This window comes from Perca flavescens, chromosome 14, assembly GCF_004354835.1.
Source record: "Perca flavescens isolate YP-PL-M2 chromosome 14, PFLA_1.0, whole genome shotgun sequence".
NCBI classification, from domain to species: domain Eukaryota; kingdom Metazoa; phylum Chordata; class Actinopteri; order Perciformes; family Percidae; genus Perca; species Perca flavescens.
In genome coordinates, this window is record NC_041344.1 from 6,844,786 (window position 1) to 6,867,183 (window position 22,398).

Genomic DNA, 22,398 nt, shown 5'->3' on the forward strand with positions numbered 1-22,398 from the left:
TGAACTGGCCCGGAGCAGCGGCCGGAACGCACTACCTTGCAAAAATGCCGCGCGACACCGGGCGTAAGCACGGCACCGATGGGTGACGTTAAGCTGCCGAGGTGACGCACGGTGATACAGTACGTTGAGTGGATTCGGCGAAAGCAGCACGTACGAAGAGAGTCAAACTGGAAAAGATGGCGTCGCTGTGCTTTCCTGTTCGTGACATCCTGAAGCACAAGCCTGCGCGCGCGTTGTTTCTCGTGTTTGCGCCCGGTGTCGCACATCGCTTGGTGCAGATCTACGCCCGGCCTCCCCCCTTCTCCCCCCTCGCCACTTCAACTAAAGTGCTGCAGTTGTTGGGTTTGCCTTGCACCCTTTTTCCTCATTTCCTCCTGCCCTCCCGCCCCTTCCTCCTGCGTCGTCTTCTTCCTCCTCCTCCTCCTCCTCCTCCTCCTCCTCCTCCTCCTCCGCCTCACAAGTCTCCGTGTCGACTCTCGTACTTGTTGAGGATGTTCCTGCAGCGGCCCAGCTCTTTCCTCATGTCGGCCACCTCCTGGCGTAGGGCTGCGTTCTCCCGCTCCAAGAAGGCGGCGCGCACGGAGATCTGGTTCTCCTTCAGCCGCCGGGCGTCCCGCGAGCGCTTCGCCGCCTCGTTGTTCTTGACGCGCCGGCTCCAGTACTTGTCGTCCTGTCACCCGGCGGCAGTTTGGTGTGTTGTGGTGTTTGGGGGAGGAAGGCAGGTTGGAAGGAGAGCAAAAAAAAAAAAGAAAAGAAGAGATCATGGGGGTCAGTTATGAGGTTCAGATTTATGATGAGAGAAAGGATGACAGACACAGAAACACTACAATGTACTGTAACTGCTGTGACGTGTTCCCTTAAAGCTATAGTGCGTAGTTTCTGTCGCCCCCATGAGGAATTCTAAGTAATGACAATAACACTGTCGGCACGTCCACGTGATATAAATACCCCGAGAGGAAACATGGAAAAAAAAACATGATGGACTCTTCAGAGGAAGTAATTATCTCAATTATCTGGCGCGAAAGTCGCCAGACGACATAATCTTCTGAAAATATCCATACTGAGAAATACAGAGATTGAGTTGTGTGGAGCTGATAGTTTTAATTAGCTTTGTAGCAAATCAGTTGGCAATGGCTTGAATGTAACGGACATTTATTAATATAAAAAATGTACGCAATAAAGCTTTAAAATGCAACACTTCTTGTAGTTGGTGGCCATGGTATGAGAGCAATAATACACTCTCATTTCAATGACAGACTCTGCCGTTATATTCATATATTGGAACGCATCCTCGTAATTTTATTTCGTACACATTGGCTGTCACAACGATGTAAACAGACACCTAAAAGCTAACAGCTTCGGAGCAATTAAATTGTCTGCACGTATACAAAAGACCTACATATCAGTTTTAAGGTGTTACTTGCTAAACTCAATAATATTAAATAATTAGCATCTTGCAACAAGTGAAAACACTGGGCGGCAGCCTCACAAATGTTATTTTTTGGGGGTGGGGCATGAAAGAAATGCTTTGGCTGCTGAGGGTCTCGTGAGAAGACGATTGGTAACCACAGATATTGTGTTAAACTTTTGCACATAGAGAAAGAAAAAAAATAAGAATCCAAATTGAAAGTAGAGATCGCTATCGGATAAGAGTTATGCCGGTGGAATCACCGCAGGCCCAAACGTTTCCTCAAAGAGCCCTTTGAATATGTTTGTATTTGGCAAAGTTAACAATCATTCCACCATTGAACTCTGCAAAAATCCTCATCCTTTTGCAACATTTATAAAAGGGCTCTGGGATTATTAGCACTTTGAGATGCGTTTTGTTTTAATTAATTTATGGAAAACTGGAATATATTTCATTTGTTGATCGTAGATGTACTTCCCTACTCTTCAGTGGAGGGTTATTCCACCAAAAGCTGAACCTTAAAATCTCATTTAGGAGGAGCTGCAGAGCAATCCCAGCTTCATCTGAACACCAAGTAAGCAAATTCATCGCTCCATAAATTACAAACGCCTCAGGAGCTGCAGCTGCTCTGTGCTGAACTATGAAAGCATGAGCCATTGATCAGAGCTCCTCTTATTGTGCAATGAGCCGAAGACAAATTGTTTTTAGGACTCTCGTCAGGAGGCATCAATACTAGCGGGCATCATGCTCCTTTTACATAAATACGGGAGCTGTCGAAGAGTGCTGGCCTTCGTCATGCAGAGGTGGAAGAAGAAGTATTCAGATCCTTTACTTAAAGTTAAAGTTTGGTTACACTTTACTTGAAGGTATCTACATAAGAGTGACATGACACTGTCATGAACGTGTCATAAACATTATAAACAAGTTATAAACGTTTATGACATAACGCTTCTTTTAGTAAGTGTCATTTGTTTTTTCGTCATGACAAGTTAGGGTTATAGCTAGAGTTAGAGTTAGGGTTAGGGTTCGAGTTATAGCTAGAGTTAGAGTTAGGGTTAGGGTTCATGTGTCATGACTGTGTCATTACAGTGTTCATAACAGTGTCATGTGTTCACGACAGTGTCATGTCACTCTTATGTTAGGGAGATGTAGTACCTTCTGCTCATTGGGGACCAGCATCTTGCGGGCCTTCTTGATCATCGGCTGAGGTTTCAGCTCCTCGTCGGAGAAGCGGTGCCGCCGCGGGTCAAACGCCTCCTGGCCCGGCACGCTGGACAGCGCCAGGTCCGCTGGGTCGGGGTCAAAGTTCACCATGACGTCGCTGCTGCCGTTGGCGGCCGCCGGAGGTCCAGAGGGTCCCGGAGGGCAGGTAGAAGTGGGTGACTGGTCCTGAGGCACCGCCCTTCCCCCTGGGAGGGAGAGAGAGAGAGAGAGACAGAGAGACGATGACTTAGTTTGTTGTACCTAGTCTCGCATTGCCAGACCTTCCTCCACAGCGCTGCGGAGGAGGGTCTGGCTAGTCCACACAGCATTCCGGGATGGGAGAAAAAAACGTGCTCTGGTTTATTGCCATTTCTTTAAACCAATCACAATCATCATGGGCGGAGCCAAGGTGCCGCTGCAAAATAGCCTCTGGAAGGAACTTGTTTTGGTGGAACATGTGTACGTTCAAAAGTTGTTTTAGTCGTGTGAGAGAAAACTCAGATTGGACAGAGAGTCTAGCTAGCTGTCTGGATTTACCCTGCAGAGATCTGAGGAGCAGTTAACCGTAGTCCTCAGAAATCCACCAGAGTTTAGAATTATAAGACAAAGAAAGAGGAAGGTGACGGACATCCGGCCGGAAAGACTGAAATCCGGCGGAATTTCCGTCAGCAACGGAGCAATCCCGGAAGTGGAAAGTGGTGGATAGAGACTAACCAAACGGTGTCTGCGATGCTCCGCCCACAGCCTTCAGGTGGCGTGACATAGACCCTCTGGCCGCCATATCGGAGCAGTTGATCAAGAATGTCAACGCTTTAACACAGTGTCTGATATGCACACAAGCTAATACTGTGTATATCCAGCAGAAGCCAGCACATTAAAAGGCACTCTCACACCTGTAGTTCGGTAGACACGGTGCGATACAGGGGGTGAAGTTGCAACGAGACCCCTGTTTTCAAGCCGACCAGAGTACGGATGTTTGGTGCGCACCAGAGTTCAAACAAGCTCTCACATCGCCCCATCGAACCGGACTATCAGACAAAATGCTACAGGGTTCGGTTAAAACGGACCAAACTGCTCGGGTGTGAAAGCAACCTAGGACTAACATCGGTTACTACAAAAAGAGCTCTTTACAACCATCACGGACTGGTGCTTTAACCGGCTGGCTGTTTTTACTTGTTAACAAATCCACAAACCAGCTGTCTTTACTCTTATTTTTCATTCGTCAAAATAACTTTATTTTGGAAACAAAATTACACTGATCTTGTTTTGTTTTTTGCCACAGTGTCTTTATAGACACGGCCACCAGGAGCTGCCAAAGTCAAATATTTTTGGGCTCACAGAAATGTTGTCGACATGCAGTGCCGGATGCTGAGATTTAGCTGTTGATTGTCAAAAGGCAGGTCAGAGGTACAGCTAGACACTGGATGAGGACATTTTCATTGATGGCATTTAAGTTTGGTTTACACTTGAAACAATGTCCTCTGCCTGCTGGTTATTCTATGCAGGTTACTTTGTTATTAATGACAACTTGTGACAGTCATTTCAATAGAACAGCACATACATTAGAAGAAAAGAGGGAGGGAGGGGTGGTGGACATGAGAGAACAGAGCGCTGGTTAGTTCCAGTGAAGTATAATCTGCTCTACAGTCCGTTCATACAGTTCAATCAACACCGGAGCAGCAGGACTGGCTTCATTACTAATTTAGCAGTTCAATCGCCCTCATCTAGTTTTATCTGCAGATTAGAGCCCATCTGCCCTCCGAGGGACGGCCACAGCGTGTTGGAGAGCAGCAGCCGAGCTAAAGGCTAACGCGCTAAAGACGAAAAGACAATCCACAATGGAGGTTTTGATCACGTCGAACTTGAACTTCGGACATCAACGTGATGCCAGAATGGGTTTCAACTACTGATGGTGACATCTATACAAGGGCGACCAATAGCAGTCTGTAAAAACAAAGTAGAACACTTTCAATTACATTCATTTTCTTTGTACATTCACTTTTTTTGTTAAATCAGTAATTTTTTTTTAAATTAGTGTATAAACCCAAACAGCTTTCATCGTAAATCGCATCCAATTTTTCATTGATTTCAGCCACTGGAAGTGGCTTTTTGAAAAAAGCTTGACTTTTCAAGCTTTTAACATCAGTTTTCAAAATTGTGTATTTACAGTTTATACACTTCATCATCATCATTATTGTGTTGTATTTTAGACCTCACTGTCTAATTTCACCATATTTATATTAATTTAGAGATTCTTGTCAATGTGGAGAACCCCAGCCTGCTTCTGGCCAGACTACGTTTTACAATCCTGTTTATTGATACTTTCAAATGAAGGAAGATCTTATTAATAAATAAAGTCCAATCGGCCCCAAAATGTCTCATGCTTGATAAGAGTCCAGGCCTGAGAAGATCTACATGCCAAAATACTCAAATAAAGAAATGTACTTTGATGTAAAGCACATTGTAACTGTTATTTTATAATTTACATTAGTAGCAGTAAAATTAGTATTTCTTATAATTTTTAGGGTGTAAAAAAGGACCTGATTTCTATTCTATTCTATTAAAAATAGCAACAAGCAACTTCATTGGTTTCGGTGTCGTACGAAGGTCAAGGGTGTGGGGGTGTAGGAGGGTTTGGTGTTGAGGCCACAGAGCAGCGGTGGAAGAAGTATTCGGATCCTTCACTTGAGTAAAAAGTACTAATACCACACTGTGAAAATACTCTGTTACAAGTGAAAGTCCTGCATTGAAAATGTTACTTGAGTAAGAGTATGTAAGTACCATCGGGAAAATGTACCTAAGGTATTAAAAGTAAGGTATTTTAGAAACTGGAAACGATCCAAACACTAATGATTCATCTTCTAATGATTTCAGCTGTACTTGTAGGCCTGTATATCGTTGGGTAGATTAATTTATAATAAAACATTGTATTTTATGAACTACATGTGTTTTTGTGTGCAAACATCTTAATTTGTAAAGTAACGAAAGCTGTCGGATGAACGTAGTGGAGTAAAAAGTACAATATCTCTCTCTGAAATGCAGCGTAGTAGAAGTAGAAAGTGGCATGAAAAGAAGTAAGTAATTAAGTAAAGTACCTCAAATTTGTACTTAAGTACAGTACTTAGAGTAAATGTACTTAGTTACATCCGCCACTGCAGCAGAGTGACATGTGCTGTCCCTCTCTCTCGCTTCATCCAGAGATCAGCGAGCCAAGAGGGAGGCCCACTGAGATGAGTTGACCATAAAGAGGATTACCCTATAGACGGCGGACAATGTGTTCAAATTCAATTCAAAATGGTGGTGGAGGGTAGAAGGCAAGTATGTTTGTCCCCCCCACACTTCTCTTTTTCTAATAATTTCTTACACATTCCATAACAAGTGGATGCTGTAACTCTCTCACTTCACTTCTCCCAACGAGCATCTTGACTCTGCCGTTTCCCACAGCAGTCACGGTGAAACTGGTCTTTTTTCACCACCAGGTGTCAGCATCGAGCCAGAAACTCAGAGCGGGGCCAGCGGGTTCACATCGTGCTGGATTTACCAACCAGCAGGAAAGATGAGGATTTAGTTTAACCCTTTGTGGTGCATTCACGTGAGGAAAAAGCAGCACGGAGACAGAGTGATCGTATCTGAACCACAACAAGGAAATTAAAGAACATCTGATCAGAAAGCAGATCTTCTGTGACTGTTTTAACATTTGTTGAAAAGACAACACATAATGTGGGTTGGCTGCTTGTGTGGCGGTCAATGCCCCCCCCACCCCCCCCACCTTCCCACCTTCCCACACACACACGCACACACACACACACACACACACACACACACACACCCCAACTCGATTCCAGTAGGCTTTAACGGCATGACATCTCACACGTGTGATGAAAATCAGTGTTATGGAATGAAATGAAATGAGATAAACGTTACGATACCAGAAAAAAAACAACAACAAAAAAAAAACACAATGTTGTTGACGTCAGTTCAAGTTATTCTCGGAGGATTGGTAGTAAATTGTGGGCCAGCGAATGTAAAACTCCTCCTCGGTGCTTTTCCCCCCTGCGGCTAATTCTGCATTAGCACTGCCTTTCTTTTCTGAATGTAACACTATAGAACCAAGAATAACGAGTCCATTTTAAGTCGTACACTATCTCTGCACCAGCTGCCTATCAGACAAGTTTTTATATCAAATGATATAACTTGATTTTATATATATATATATATATGTTTCCTTTCTGGAATACATATGTTAGTTTGAGCAATCATCCGGCACCAAGTCAGAACTGTATTGTGGCAGCATTTATAAGATGCTTTTTTTATTTTATTATTTTTTTTAGCTCCAGGATCCGAGCCACCGATTATAAATAACTGCGGAGCTGCTGACCAATATATCGACCAAAACAGTAGTGGAAAGATTTCACATACTTTACTTTAGCACAACTAAACAGAAAGGAGACATGTTTGCGGTGTTTATCTGTATTTTCTTGCCCCCAACGGTGCCTTCCAGGCAGCGCTGCCTGATAGGCACCGTTGGGAGGCACTGGTTATGGTTAGGGTTTGGTTAGGCTTAGGGTTAAGATTAAGGTTAGGGTTAGGTGCCTTGAAGGAAGGAGCAGTTGAGGGCAAAAAACACCACTGAGCGTTTGCGGTACGTATTTGTGACTTGTACATTATTTTTACCAGCAGAGAGAACAGAGATACCATCCAAGCTCCCCTCTCATCAACGGATTGAAGGATTCAGCTTTTAATGACGTACAGCCTCTTCTGTTGTTCTTCACAGAAACCCCCCAAAAAATGTCCTTCAGCCATCAGAGACTTTGTGCAACCGTTTTGTAAAGCGGGAAAATGTCAAGTCAGAGCAGCAGGACTGACACTGATTTACTTGAGTGCTGCTCTGAGCTGTCAGTGATTTTATTTGTGCGCGTCAAGCACAATACTTCAAACCAAATCCTCGCAGGCTCTGAGAAGTCAGGCTGGTGTTTCAATGGCAGGCGGGGGGTGCAACCTTTTCAGGGGAAGTCGGTCATGCCCGCCCCCACCCCCTGAAATCCAGCTGAAAACACTTGACTTCACACTGAGCGAGCAGTGCTCGTACAACAGTGGGAAATTCTTGGTATATACATTCGTGAGTGACTAAGTTCGAGTTCAAACTCATGTCATGTTTTTTTCGGGGATGATTGTGTTTACGTCCAATCGTAAGAAGTGTGGGCGGGGGTAGAAAGCTTGACTCCTCATTTCTCCTCTGTGATTTTGATCTGCTCTATTTATATATATATTGGAGGTTTTCCTTCCTTGCCTCTTAAATTTGTTATTTACTTATTTCTAGGGCTGTTCTCGATTGACGAAATTCTTAGTCGACTAACACTCATTCAATTGTATCGACAGATCTGTAAATCTGAGTTTCTCCGCAAAGAGTCATGCAAAAGCACCACTTTAATTCTTGTGTTTACTAGAGATGTGCTCGTACGTTTCTTGGAAATAAGTCATTCAGCGTGAAAAAAGCATAAAACATGATTAATCGACTAAAGAAATCTAGGTTGACTAAGACCAAAACAACCGATTAGTCGACTAATCGACTAAGAGGGAGCAGCCCTACTTATTTTATCATATTATTTACTCATTTTATTACATTTTAATATGTCCCTTAATTTTTCTACTTACTGTTTTTTTTTTTTAGCTTCGAGCATAAGCTTTCCACAAGCTTGTATTTAAGACCTGTACATTTTGTGAAAATATATCCACATTTACTACTTATATCTACCACTACTAGTATCATCTACACTGTTTTCTCCCAGCTTAGAGCTCATATTTACACAGCCGCCAGTGAGACATGAATGCATCAGCCTACTGTAGTTGGTTTGGGGCCAGGCCAAAGAGTGGAAAACTTTGTTGAGTATTTGGTTAATTTGGGCTCACTTTGCCCAACTGCAATCAGACCAGGGCTTATAAACAGAAGTCAAATGGACTCCCAAATACAGGAGCTTGTTGACTAGCCAGAGTGTTGTCAACCTGTCGTTCTGCAGAGTTTGACATTTTGGCAAAAGAGTCACAACCTCCTCTCTAGGAAAAGGCTTCACTTTCCATGTTGTTACCTGGTGCCACCAGCGTTCAAATGCTTCCGTTTGCTTCCAAATGATTGAACTCTGCAACCTGTAAATAAACTGCTGCAGAGCTCCAGCAGGAAAGTTACCGTATAATCCCTCCGCCAAGGAGGTTAGGTTTTTAGTTTGGTTTGTCAGCAGGATTACGGAAAAACTACTGGCCTGATTTTGATGAAATCTGGTGGAAGGGTGTAGCATGGGCCAAGGAAGAACCCATTACATTATAGAATCGATCTGATTTACAGGGCGGATACAGTAATTATTTTTCAAGACCCAAAATAAATGCTAATGTTTCTCTGTGTCTGTTAATTGTGTAAATAAGCAACTGTTTGCTAAGGCTTTCGATCTATCAACTTTATTATATGATGATATGTGTTATGCTAGCAGCTTGTTTTCCGCTGCCCCCAGGTGGCCTAAAAAGAACTGATAATGTATCTCTTTTTTGATGAAATTGAGCATCTTTGGATTTCTAGTTACCTTGTACGGCACTGGATGGTTGTGATATTACAAGACCACGCGAGAATCGTGGGATCCTATGGAAGCCCTGAAAGGCAAGGTGGCATTGTTGGCTACAACCTAAGTTTAACTCGTACATATGAGATAGTTTCTCCTACATACGACTTAAATGTAGGTTTTGGCCATGAGTAGTGTCTCCTACGTAGGAGATACTATCTCGTAAACACGCGAAAATTCATCTTGTCTCTTCAAGTGACAAGATGTGTACGTTAGTGTACGAACGTACGTTAGTGTACAGTACAAACAACTGCAAAAAGAACCAATCAGCGTCCGGTAAAAAGCTACTGGCGGCTACAGTTGTGGTTTAGGTGTTTGCCGGCCTTTACTATTCGTGCAAAATAACAATAGCGGACATGATAGACAGATAGTTTGTCCAATAACCTGCCAGGTATTTTTTTTGAAAGTGCCTTGCCCTTTCCCAAACAGTTTCCAATGACGACTTCTCAGATGGGTCTGTGTTAACAAACCATCTGGCGTGTCAGGTTAGATTTTTGGACTGATGGTTGGACAATTTGCGGTTGCATTTCACGGATCAAATAATCCCAAAAAAAGTTCATCAGCCCTACAGCCATCCTTGAAGCACACGCTACGTTCAAATACAATAAGTTAAATTGTACATTCATACAATAATGTTTCACATTAAACCATCATGAACCTCTTTGGATGTGTTGTTTACGACCCATAATGCAATGAACCCTATATCCTCCTCTTTATCCGTCTATACGTCCTGTGGTCCATCTGTTGGTCCGTGAAGCAGCGACTCCATCAGATGAACTGCAGCTGGCTATATCTGATTCTCTGGCAGCTGGACGGGGATAAGTCCTGGATAAGTCCCATCCTAATGACAACCATTTTGGGCAAAAAGTTGAAAATGATCCAAGAACATGGCTCGCCCGCTGCTGCCGGGTAAACAACCGCCAAGCGCGGCTTCGCCTGGCTTCATTTCCTGTCTGTGAACAGGAGCCATTTGGACGAGGCAGCCGCTGACTCTCAGATTCTCTCTCCCTGCTTTCATTAATTTAGCTGAGATTATGCGTTTTTCTCTTTCTGCATGTCGCTCTGCCTGTCAATCTCTGCTTCTCCCTGTCTCATCTGTCCATCAGTCCACAGTCTGCGAAGTGCACCGCCTTTCATTTAATATTTTTGGGATTAAAGCGACTAATACTCAATTCTTTTGAATTAGAAAATGGACCATTTTCAGGCCAGAAACATCACACCAGAACTTCAACACCAAAGTTCCTGCATTAACGTCCAGACTTTTTAAGGTCTTTGAAGGTCTCGTTCAGTGCAATTCAAGGACCCTACGGTTTAAAATTAGAGCCTTCATTTCTTATTCATATTCCTGTCAAGTCACGGAAATCCTGGTTGAAATCCTTCATTTAAAATCAGCTGCTGTATCATCTAAAATCTCCATCACAGGATTGGCCTCAGGATGTGAAGCGTTGATCCTCGGATGAAGTGATCAGAAGCATACCGATGATTTTGGGCAATGTATTGTAACTTGAGAATGGAAACTTTTACAAAAAAGCCTTTTCAAGGTCCAACAGAGGTTGATAGAAGAAACTGTAAACTTGCTCCAGTGTTCACAAAGCACGCCGGGAGAAACCAGCTGTAGTGGGCAGAAAAACGCCCACAGAGGCAGAAAATAGACAGGTTGAGGTTGGGGAGTCAGGTGAGCAACTCTTCCTCTTGACTAATCGCATACTTGATCTAACTATACCTTCACTTGATCCACCTACACATGAAACCGACAGCTGAGCGCAACAAACCCACTGCTGCTCTCCGGAGGGGGTCGTGGAAAAGGCATTTCGGGAAATGTAGGAACCTTAACAAAAACTGAAGTGGAAGTGGGCGAAACGGGGCGAAACTAAAGACGTAACTAAAAGCACAAAAGCCTCCCCAAATTCACTGAGCTTCACAGGCTTGTCATCGTCATCGCCCTTAAGCAGGACAGAGCTAAACAAAAAGATAATTATGCTAATTGTACAAGGATGGAGGTGACAATTTACTTCTATTGTGATTACTGTCATTTGTTTTTGTGGTTTTAAAGTCTGTTTTGCGTTTAAACAGAGTCTGAGTTGCTTTGTTTCATGCTTTACTACACCACTTTTGTGAGTGACTCAGAATCATAATCAGAAAAGATTTATTGCCAGGTCAGTAGCACTTACTAGGAATCTGCTTTGGTTTGGTGCATACATATAAACATATATAAACAGAAAAATGTTATAACTTTTTTGCTTTTCATGACAAAGTTGTTGGGTGTCCCAGTACCTTTGTTGTCTAAGGTGCATGCCATGTAATCATGTTGTGCACCTTGATCTCTTTCCATGTATCCTGGCGGTCTATACTTTCAAATTGAGCTGCAAAGATTAATCGACAAATCGATTAGTTGTGAAATATTAAATTAATTGGGCACCTGGGTAGCTCACCTGGTAGAGCAGGCGTCTATATATAGAGGTTTACTCCTCGACGCAGCGGGCCCAGGTTCGACTCCGCCGTGCGGCCCTTTGCTGTATATCATTCCCCCCCCCCTCCCCCTCTCTCTCTCTCTCCCCTTTCATGTCTTCAGTTGTCCTATACAAATAAAGGCCTAAAATGCCCAAAAAAAATATATATATCTGTATAAAATTTATCGTCAACTATTTTGATAGTCGATTAATCGGTTTTCAAAATTATATGATTCCAGCTTCTTGCGTTTATTGAACTTAAAAAAAAAAAATTAAATCAACAGTGAAAACACCTTGAACTGTGAAATTTCCCTTTCAACTTTTCTCGATTACATTGTTTTTGCAATTGTTAGGAGCTGAAATCGCGATCAAAATTTCATTAATTGCACAGCCCTGTTACTAATAAAAGTAGTCGTAAGGCGGCGATATACTTTTTACTACGCCCTTTGGAGCGTAAGGTTGTGCACGTCTGCAAGATGCAATTCAGCACATGAACATGGGGGCAGTATTTCATCTGACAGGCAGGTCAGCAGCGGTTCCACACTCCAGCCCAGGAGCTGGCTTCTGGTGTCAGCCGGGGGTGATATGGCCCTAAACTACCCCTTTAGTGGATACATGTTTAATTCTCCAGGTACACGCAAAGTACGCATGCAAGTATGTGAACAATGCCGTTGGCACCGTCACCGCTTGTCTATGTGCACGCATTGTTAAAAAGATAGTATATCTGGGCCTTTAGCAGCAGCAGCAGCAGCATGAAATGTACACTTAGTAGCCTCCGCAGCAGTCCTAATATCACCACTAATAGAAGCTGTCTTAGCAGCAGCAGTGGTATTAGCTAGCATCCGTAGCAGTCCTATTTTCACTACTAACAGAAGCTGTCTTAGCAGCAGCAGTGGTATTAGCTAGCATCTGTCGGTACATGATCCGTTCTGCCTGCAAGATCCGTTCTGCACATGCGCAAAATGTTCGCGCATGCGCTGTTGTACGAGGATTTACGACGCTGCACGATCCGTTCCACGCTTCCGGTCGACAGCCAAGCTAACGTTAGTTACGCTTCCGGTCGACAGCCAAGCTAACGTTAGTTTAGCTAACAGCTAATTCGGCTAACCGCTAGCTGAGACAGCATGTAATAACTTTAAAAGACCCTCAAAATAAAACGTAAAAATAAACGTTAACATATATAACAGCTGTTACGTCAGTTCTACTTTACTTGTGCTCATTTAAAATACAATCACTCAATACTTGTCTTTATTGTTATTACTGTAAAGTCTTAATTTAGCTGTAGTCTGCTTCTCCCATTAAGTTTGACTTAACGTCATGAATCTAGCTGTCAGCTAGCGGTTAGCCGAATTAGCTGTTAGCTAAACTAACGTTAGCTTCCCGGTGGAGGCTAGCCATAGGCTAGCGTGGAACAGATCGTGCAGGTCGTAAACATAGACAGTATATAATGGACCAATAGACCCCGTTGCTCTGGACGGAGACCAGTGAAGGATATTAGAAGCACTTTTCCGGTGATGGCCAGCTTTACTGCGCAGCCTCCAACTGAGAGAATGTGACGTGAGCAACGGGTCTGAAAGTTGGAAGTCTTCTGGTAGCTGTGCCGAGAGAAATCTCAATCATTCCCAATCTTACAGATACGGAGAGTGTAGGTGTATGTAAGGAGATAACATGGGCACAGGCTAATTATTGATCACTAACATGCTAGTTAACATTAGTAATTAAACCTAAACAGCTCATGTAAGTCGAAACTGCCTGCGAGCTTCTCCTGTACTGTACGGTAATTCCTCTACTGTGCGACAGTAAGTCACTTGGTTATGACACAATCGTTAGCCTATTTTTACAAAAACGTCTGCTACGGAGCCATAACGTGAGGTCCAAGGTAATGGAGCCTTTTATACATTGTCGTGTTTCTTTGGAACTAAACAACGGACAAATAGAGTCTTTAAACGCTTCAGATGTAAAGTTATTCGCAGTCAAGTGACGTAAAAAAAAAAGGGCGGTCAGCGGAATGCTAACAGGAGGTGATGGCCAGTTAGCAACAAAATGGCGCCATGATGGCTCGAGTTCTGAAGCGAAGCTTACCCCCTTGGTCGTAAACAGTAATATCTTGCGCATGTGCAGAACGGATCGTGCAGGCAGAACGGATCGTGTACTGACAGCATCCGTAGCAGTCATCAGATAAACAGTCCGAGCAGCGCTTCATTTCCTGTTCAGCCCACTCTGAGTGGACGACGTTCAGACAAACTGTGAGCTCTGCCAGCAGCTGTTGGTGCCAAACACAAAAACATGGGCTGGGAATTCAATACACACATGGAATGTGATATAGGAAGTGTGTTACATAAAGAGGGCTCCCCTCCCTGTAACGTAAACACTGCAGCTATGTTTGGCTTCTTCCTCTCTCAAACACACCCCCCGGGAGCTTTAATCAGACACAACACACACTCCTTCGGGGCTGCAGCTAACAACTATTCTCATTATTGATTGATCTGTCGATTATGTTTTTGATTAAATGCTACTTTTATTAAGTGCTACTTTTATGAAGCCCAAAAATGGCAAATAGCTTTGAAAATATCCTAAAATATTTAATATTCGCAGATTTATGAAGATGCAAAGAACAAATGATACAAATTTAAACCAAAATAGTTGTTGATTAATCGGCTGTTCACACACACACACACACACACACACACACACACACACACACACACACACACACACACACACACACACACACACACACACACACACACACACACACGCACACACAAACACTGATTTCTGCATCGTAATTTGGGATTTTTAATAGTTTTGATTTTATATATAGTTTTTATAGTTATCTATTTCAAATTGATGTTAGTTTTACTAATTTAGTACTTTTTATCTTTTCAAAACTATTGATTGTGTTATATCTAGTTTGTATAGTGACTTCTATCTTTTAAAAATGTACTAATGAAGCACAAATTTCTAAAACGTAAATGACATTATGTTTTCATTAGTGTTCAAACAACAAAAAGAAAAAGCACATCTAATTAGCGTTGAATAAAAATAAAAACAGTCTTTGCCCCAAGCTTTTTTAATATTATTTCTTTTTTGTAAGAACACAATGGTATTATTATTATTATTATTATTATTCTATCTCAGTTTAAATCTTTAACATCTGGTTTTTATATCAGTTCACTGTCAGACTCTGAGTACACATGAACTGTACACACCCAGCGGCAGGCTCGGACTCGCCTCTGCGCACACAAACAAACACAGCCAGGCACATGCACGGTCATATGAGCGCGCAAGAATGGACACACGCACGCACGCACGCACACACACACACGCACCCAAGAAATAATTCCATCCAGGTGACACACCCTGGGAGTCTTGTTCCTTATGTCAACACACTGACTGTTATGTCACCACGTGTTTTTAAATCACTGCTCCCACTTTGCCAATAGTCAGATCAGATTATGAGACACTGGACTCATGACGTGACATAGTGTAAGATTTAGCATTTTTTTTTTACTGTATAACTGCATCCGAACGTAGAAGTATTTTGTTCATGGTTGGGATAAATCCAGGCTCTAACTGTTCTCCACACTGACACTGCTCTCCTATACAAAATACCACTACCATACAGCAAAGCTTTTTCTGCTTTTCAAATGTTTGAAATACATGAAAGAAAAACCCTTAAGGGTATGGGGTTCCATTTGTGCAGCCGTGCTGAAAAAAAATATATCTTTTGACTTTCCAACAGAATATTGATAATGAATTCAAAGAGAAGATCTGTGCCGAGCGAGCCTGTCCTCACTAGAAACACAACAGTATTAATACTGTTTGTCCAAACGCCATAATGTTCATGTTTTCCCGACAAGCGACCTCTTGTGCGAATAATAACTCTGTAAGAAGCAAAGTCTTAAGCAGAGTGACGCAACAACGCTGCAAAACCTCTTAGGGTGGAGGTTAAAGCTCCTGACTTTAACGTGATTATAATCTCCCCCAACCTTAACCAGGTTAGGGCTGCAACTAACGATTATTTTCATTACTGATTCATCTGCCGATTATTTTCTAGTTAATCCATTAATTCGGTCCATAAAATGTCAGAAAACAGTCCAAAGTCCAAGGTGATGTTCTTTAAGTGTCTTGTTTTGTCAGTCCAAAACCCAATTACATTTAGTTTGATATAATATAATGCAAAGAAAAGCCAGAAAATCTCCATATTTGAGTGGCATAAAGTAGCATTTTGTGTCATTTTTGCATGAAAAATGTGTTCAACGATTAATCGATTATCCAAACTCTCCATAGATGAGTGCACAGCGAATGATAAGTATTATCAAATGATGTGACTGTAGCTAAGTATCCATCCACTCGTCAATCGAATTATCTGAAGTTCGGTAAAAAAAATAAACTCATGCGAATAAAGCCGGTGAAAGTGTGTTTCCATCCAACCTGTGCGTAATGACGTCACGCGCTGTTTTGTGGTCAAATTGGTCTATCGAATTGATTTGAGACATTTTATGATGTTTCCATTCATTTTTCGCACTGAACCGCACAACATCCAAAGATGACATTTGCGAACAAAGTTTTGCCAGAAGCTATAATAAGAAAACGACGACGCTATCAATGCATTGCTGTGATGATGCAGATGCACGTAAATGCCGATACGAGAGCGCTCCAAACTGTTCTGATTGGACCGCGGTTTGGAGACACTTCACGGAAACCCTTTGGTTGAAGCATTTTCGGATTCAACCTGTTGTGTAACTTTACTGGCCCGTCCCTTGACCCTGATACGCCACGGCCCTACGGTTCCAACCGAGGAGGAGGGAGTGGTAGGCGAAATGTTTCGGGTCAGCAAGATCCCCGTGTGTTTACGTCGTGTGCAATGCCATACGAACGAGGTTGATGGGAAGGTATGTACCTACCTGGAGTGGATATGGCGCATGAGACCTCGCTGTGTAACTATAGAGCGCACCTTGTGCCACAGGTGTATGGGGCGCAATAGACGGGACTCACTCAGGGATTTTGTCAGTAGAAAGGGCTGGCTATCGATCGTACTATCGGCTGTAGTAGACGATCGTTGCATGCTTGGTGGGACATTTGCGTCGGCACTCCCGGCAGTGCGCATTGGGCGCAAATAATGTTTCCATCAGCGTTTATCGCATACGCCGTATATCGATCAAGGGAAAATCACATGAGACCGAACGTATTACGTCGACATCCATGAAATTCAATCGAATTGTACTGTTTCCAAAAGGCATTTTTTATTCAATATCACTTAATTCGCATAAAAACGTGTGGATGGAAACATAGCTGCTGCGTTGCTGCAAACCAATTGTGTGTTGCATGCAGTGCTATTGTGAGTGTGGACATGACCTTAAAGTGAAACAAGCATTAGCATCCGTAACATGCACTTGATGCATAATACAGCAGCTGGGATCTGGCGTTTTGATAAGCGAATACAATAAAAAGAAAAAAAACTAAACATCACTGCTGGAAAATAAGGATGATGGTTTGTTGTTGCACGCTGGTGTAGTCTGCTTTTATAACCACAACGGTAGCAGATCAAAAGAATAGCTCGTCCTGTATGACTCATTTTTAAAAAGGTCAAACGTGTTTTGAAAGGTACTTACAAATAATCATATTGGGAGGCGACGCCACACTATTTTATTTTGTGTTTTTGATTCAGAGGATTGACTGGTTTGTGGTTTGACTAGCTGTATTCTGTGGCAGAGGAGGTTGCATGCTGCTACTGTATGGTAAATATGTGAATTTGTACAGTTATTAGACATTAAATAGAGCGTCTTAGTTCAATAGTATGTATACTGCTACACAAAGACCTGCTTTAAAATCCCATTTCAATTCTCTTCCTGGCTCACCGTTTGTTCTGCCGTGCTCAAGATTTTATTTTGCTTCGTCCTCTGTTTATTCCCTCTGTAATCTGCACTGTTTCTCTTCCTTCTCTCTCTCTCTCTCTCTCTCTTTATCTCCCTGCACTTTCCTCCTGCCACGCTCTCTCTCTATCTTTCCTCCCCCAGCCCCTCTCCTCCCCTCCCTCTCTCTTTTTCTCTTGCACGCTGGCTCTCTCTCGCTCCGATGCTTTCTGCAGCGGCACGTGACGTGGAGGCCGCACATGGCCCGAGCGTGTGAGAGACAGCGAGAGAGGGAGAGTGAGAGCGAGAGAGAGAGAGGGAAAGAGATTTCAAAACGTGCAAAGCGAACACTCTCGAGTCGCTCTCCCCCTCCAGCACTGCTCTCTCTCTCTCTCTCTCTCTCTCTCTGTGCACTGTTACAGAGTGCAGAGTCAGTGTCTTGGTTAACCCTTCCCTCTCCAGGATTAATCACAGCCCTGAATGTTAAATCACTGACAGCAGTTCACTTTGATTTATAAACAGTGCACAGCCACATTGGTCCTTTAATACCAGAATTTAACTCTTAATGTACTGTCTCACTGGTTGATGAATTGGTGGTATTTGGTTTCTGTGGTTAAACGCTGATGTATTATTGTAGTCATGCACCATATTCGTTATCATCTTCCGTAAGGCCAAGGACGCTTTAGTCAGTGCCTTTAGAAAGTGACTGCAGTAATTTTTCAGACCTTTTCTACGTACTTAGTTTTGACATACGTTTTCCTCTCAGCGGTGAAAACAAAGAAATGCAAAAGATCAAATATATTTATTTGGGCTGTGCTCAACTCAAGAAATTCTCAGTCGACTCACACTCACGATTTTGTCGACTAATCAATTAGTTGATTTAACAGACAGATGTGTAAAGACGAGTTTCTCTACAAAGAATCATGCAAAAGCACTTTAAATCTTGTGTTTACCAGATATGTGCTCATAAGTTTCCTGGAAATAAGTCATTCAGCATGAAAAAAAAACATTAACTGACTAAATAATCCAAAATGACCGATTAGTTGACCAATGGACTAAGACGGGGCAGCCCTAATATCTATATATTTATTTTGAAGGGTGTAAAAGAGCAGCTGATCGGCCATAAATACTGTTGTATGAAGAGTCTATAGCCATCGGTGGTACTGTACCTGAGCTAAACGCTGTTAACATGCCAACGCTAATTACAGTAGCACTAAACAGATAGTACAGCTGAGGCACTAGATGAAAAGTAAAGGGAGTCAAAATGATTACAACTCTGTGTGTTTGTTACTGTTTCTGTCTAGGAGTTGTTGTGTATGTGGTGTTTATCTTCTGCAGAGCAGGAACCTGCTGAAAATCAGTTTTACACTGAGTCAGGCCCGATTGTCTTTAATCTTTTCCTGTTTAATAAATAAAAAATGAAAGGAAATGAAAATTCATCCACAGCAATCAATTTAATAGTTGTCGAGATATTTCAATAAAAAACACAAATGTCAACCTCAGTGGCGCTAGAGGAAAAGTCACAGGATAGCCAAACTCATTACCATACATCCTCTGGGAACCATGAATGACTGTGTGAAATATTGTGCCAAACAACCGAGTGGATGTGGAGATATTTAACAGGATTGAGTAAAAACTTTGATCAGCTGGTGGCACTGGAGGAAAAGTCAGAGGATAACTAAAGTCAAAGGGATTACGTTCGTTCAAAGTCGGAGACAACTGGAGGGCGAAGAGATATCTGACAGCCCATTCTTCTGAAGATCAAACTGAAAATGAGGCCTAAAATCTTAATAAGTCAAAATGTAAATGTCAGTGTAAAGAGCCGGTTCTTCCGTGTCAACTCTGGTTTGTTTAGGGTCAGAGCCCGTATTCCACTCTGTTTGTTTTTTATCAGTCCTTCCCTCTGAAACTTTACCACTTCTGCTTTCACCGTCAGTCTCTTGGCGTGTCAGTCTGTCAGCAGGATTTTTAAAAACTGCACATTTTCCCATGACGTTTGGTGGACAGATCAGGGTAAAAGCAACAAGTGATTAGATCTGGGGTGGTTATTCCCGATTTGAGATTTCACTCTCCAGGTGCCCCTTTGCTTTACTTTATGTGCAGAAATCTCTTGCGTTCTCTCTGTTCCACAGTTTAATAAGTAATCGCCATTAAGGGCCGCCTTTGTAATAGCTGTGGTAAATACGCGCAGCAGATGCTTCCTTCCACAACACATCACCGTTCAATGAGTTCATGCGTCCTGCAGCCGGCTCAAGGGAATACGAGGCTTAAAAATCTGCGTTTGATTAGGAAGGTTTCCGACTGAGAGAAGTGACCTGGAAGTGTCCAAGCTGCAGCCTGATGACGGCTGATTTCAACTACAAGTTGAGGGGATTCGTGTTTTACTTAAAGGGGAGACAAAAAAGTGCTCTAGCGAGGAAAAAAAAGGAGACAAAATGGCTTCACTGGATGAGGCTCAGCGGGCCTTTGCTTTGTTAAAGAGCATCATTAGTGAGTGGGATGATTGGATCAGGCTTCAATCGGACAAATTCTCTGCTTTACTAACTACAGTATCAACATGAACAGATGGGGTTCCTGACTTTTTATACTGGGGAAACATGTTCTGCTGTTCTGAAAATGTTGGATTTCTTCTGAATCATCCAGCAAAATGACTTTCTGTTTCAATTTATAGATAAAACAATGATTTTAAATACCTGTTCATCAGTAGAAAAAAACTGTTGAAAAAACAGGACTTTACCGATATTAAATCTGGGTGTCTTAAAGGTGCCCTACCACAGGTATTTCATTACTTTGTGGTAATGTCTGTTCTACCATGGACTCTGTAACTTTTTTGTGGAAAAAATGCCTTGGTTACCTTGTTTCAAGCCATTCTAGCGTGGTATAGAAAGCCTACAGGAAGACTCGATTTCTGCCAGTTCTCATTAATATTCAACAAGCTAAGCTGTTTGAATATGATTGGCTAACAGCTAGCCAATGAGAGCCTGGCTGTCAGAATCCTTTACCCAGCCCAACTGGGCGAGCTAATGAATAATAATGAGCTCAGGCAACATGACGTCAGACTGACCAGCTTTTGTAATTGGCCTGATTTCTCCGCTTATTTCTTTTCAGTGGCTAGAGCTGAGAGAGGAGGTAGCAGTTCATTTTCACATTCACAACATAACAAACACATATGGACTTAACATATCTTAAAAAAGTAGTTTTGTATGGCAGGGCACCTTTAAAGGGGCGCTATGCAGTTTTGGCAATTTCGCTTTTTTTTATAATTTAATTTAAATATAGCTCTATAGGTTTCTCTATAGAGCTATATTTGTCAACACTGGGTAAAAACTCGCTCGGTCAGTCTGCTGTTTCCTCTTTCTCTGTTCTGTTCTCTGTTTCCTAGCTTTCTGCTTCTTTTTTCCCATGAGAATAGTGTGAAAAAAATCCATCGCTACCATCCATTGCTAGCCGGTTCCTGGATGTGGCGCAATTTGTAACATCGCGAGACCTGATATCACGCAATACTAGGTGGTTTTTCCGCTCACAGACGCTAGGGGGAAGCGAGACGACCACCACTTAACCCGAAAAAAGTCATATAACCATCAAATGACTCCGAAGCTGTTCAGTTAAGTTAAATTAAGCTAAAAAAAAACTGCATATTTCCCCTTTAAAATACCACTTGCAGCATTTACAGTACATCACATACTTGAGAGACATGGCTTATTAGCATTTTCAGTTTATCTTGTGTAGCATTAGCTTAACAGACTGTGGTTGCCACAAGAGGACTTTGTTTACTGTAAACTGTGGTGAGGGAGGTTTTCTTGCAGGGGAAAACAACTTTAGGATGTGGGAAAATGGGTCTAAACCATTCTGGATTACAGGACAAAATCCAAGTAAATTCAATTTAAAATCTGGTGACAATGAAAAGCTATATTGGGAACCTTTGCGGGGGGGTTGAGAGACAGCGAATGACATCAAAGCACTGTTTGGCTAAAGTCTTGGAGCAAAGCTCACCAGGTTTAGCCTGGTTTTGTGGAGGTGAGGAAAAGCAGAAAGAAAAGGAAAAACAACGTTATTTTGGGGAATATTTGTGTCCAGCTCCACCACAGCTGTTTAATCTATGCAGCGTTCTGTTTGAATCCTGTAAATGCAGATGTAAATGTTTAGCATTTACTGCATTTTAAGCAACAAAAGAGTAAAAATAAATGTACCTTATAAAACCACAGCTGCATCCATTTTTTTGTTGTGTTCTCCCTCCCTCTGAGCTCTATTTTGCCCTGAATAAATTCAAATCAAACCAAACATGTGCATGTGGATCAGATAATTTATATTATGTTGCTTTTTTATATTTTCCATCTATTCTGTGGTTGAATCTCTCTCTCTGTGTAGGTCTGTAGTAACACTTCAGCTCCACAGCGACCTGAGGGATTTCTGGCTGAATGCATTATGCTCAGCCCAGTCACGTGTTTATAATTCAGAATAAAGAGGACACACACACACACACACACACACACACACACACACACACACACACACACACACACACACACACGCTCAAAGCCTCACAGCAGTATGAAGTGGTATTGGCTCCAGTGTAGCTCTCCTGCTTCTTTTCATGCATCTCTCTTCTGTCTGTGTCTCATTTTCAAATCGTTTTTTTTTTGCTACTTTTATTTTTTCTTTTAGTTTCTCTGCAGCTCGTTCTCACAGTGAAACATCTCCTCTCTCATTGCGTATGACTCGTAATGAAAAGACAATGTTCACAACACAGACAAACATATGAAGTACGGAGCTGATTATCACTACATGATAAAAATAGACCCACAGAAGTGGCCCATTAAGGGAACCATTTTCTAAACAACAAAGCAAAGCAGCGGATGGTTAACTTAAAA

At 42.3% G+C, this 22,398-nt stretch overlaps 1 protein-coding gene across 2 annotated transcripts in view; it reads right to left on the reverse strand.

Annotated features, from left to right (window-relative positions):
- Positions 1–441: 441 nt before the first annotated feature.
- Positions 442–22,398, reverse strand: part of dbpa (D site albumin promoter binding protein a) — a 36,180-nt gene continuing 14,223 nt past the window's right edge. For both annotated transcript variants that reach the window (XM_028597855.1, XM_028597854.1), the window contains exons 4-5: positions 2,564–2,817; positions 442–670 (exon numbers count right to left, since the gene is read on the reverse strand). In XM_028597855.1, coding sequence (XP_028453656.1) covers positions 455–670; positions 2,564–2,817 — 470 coding nt within the window. In that variant the 3' untranslated portion in view covers positions 442–454. The remainder of the gene's footprint in view (positions 671–2,563; positions 2,818–22,398) is intronic.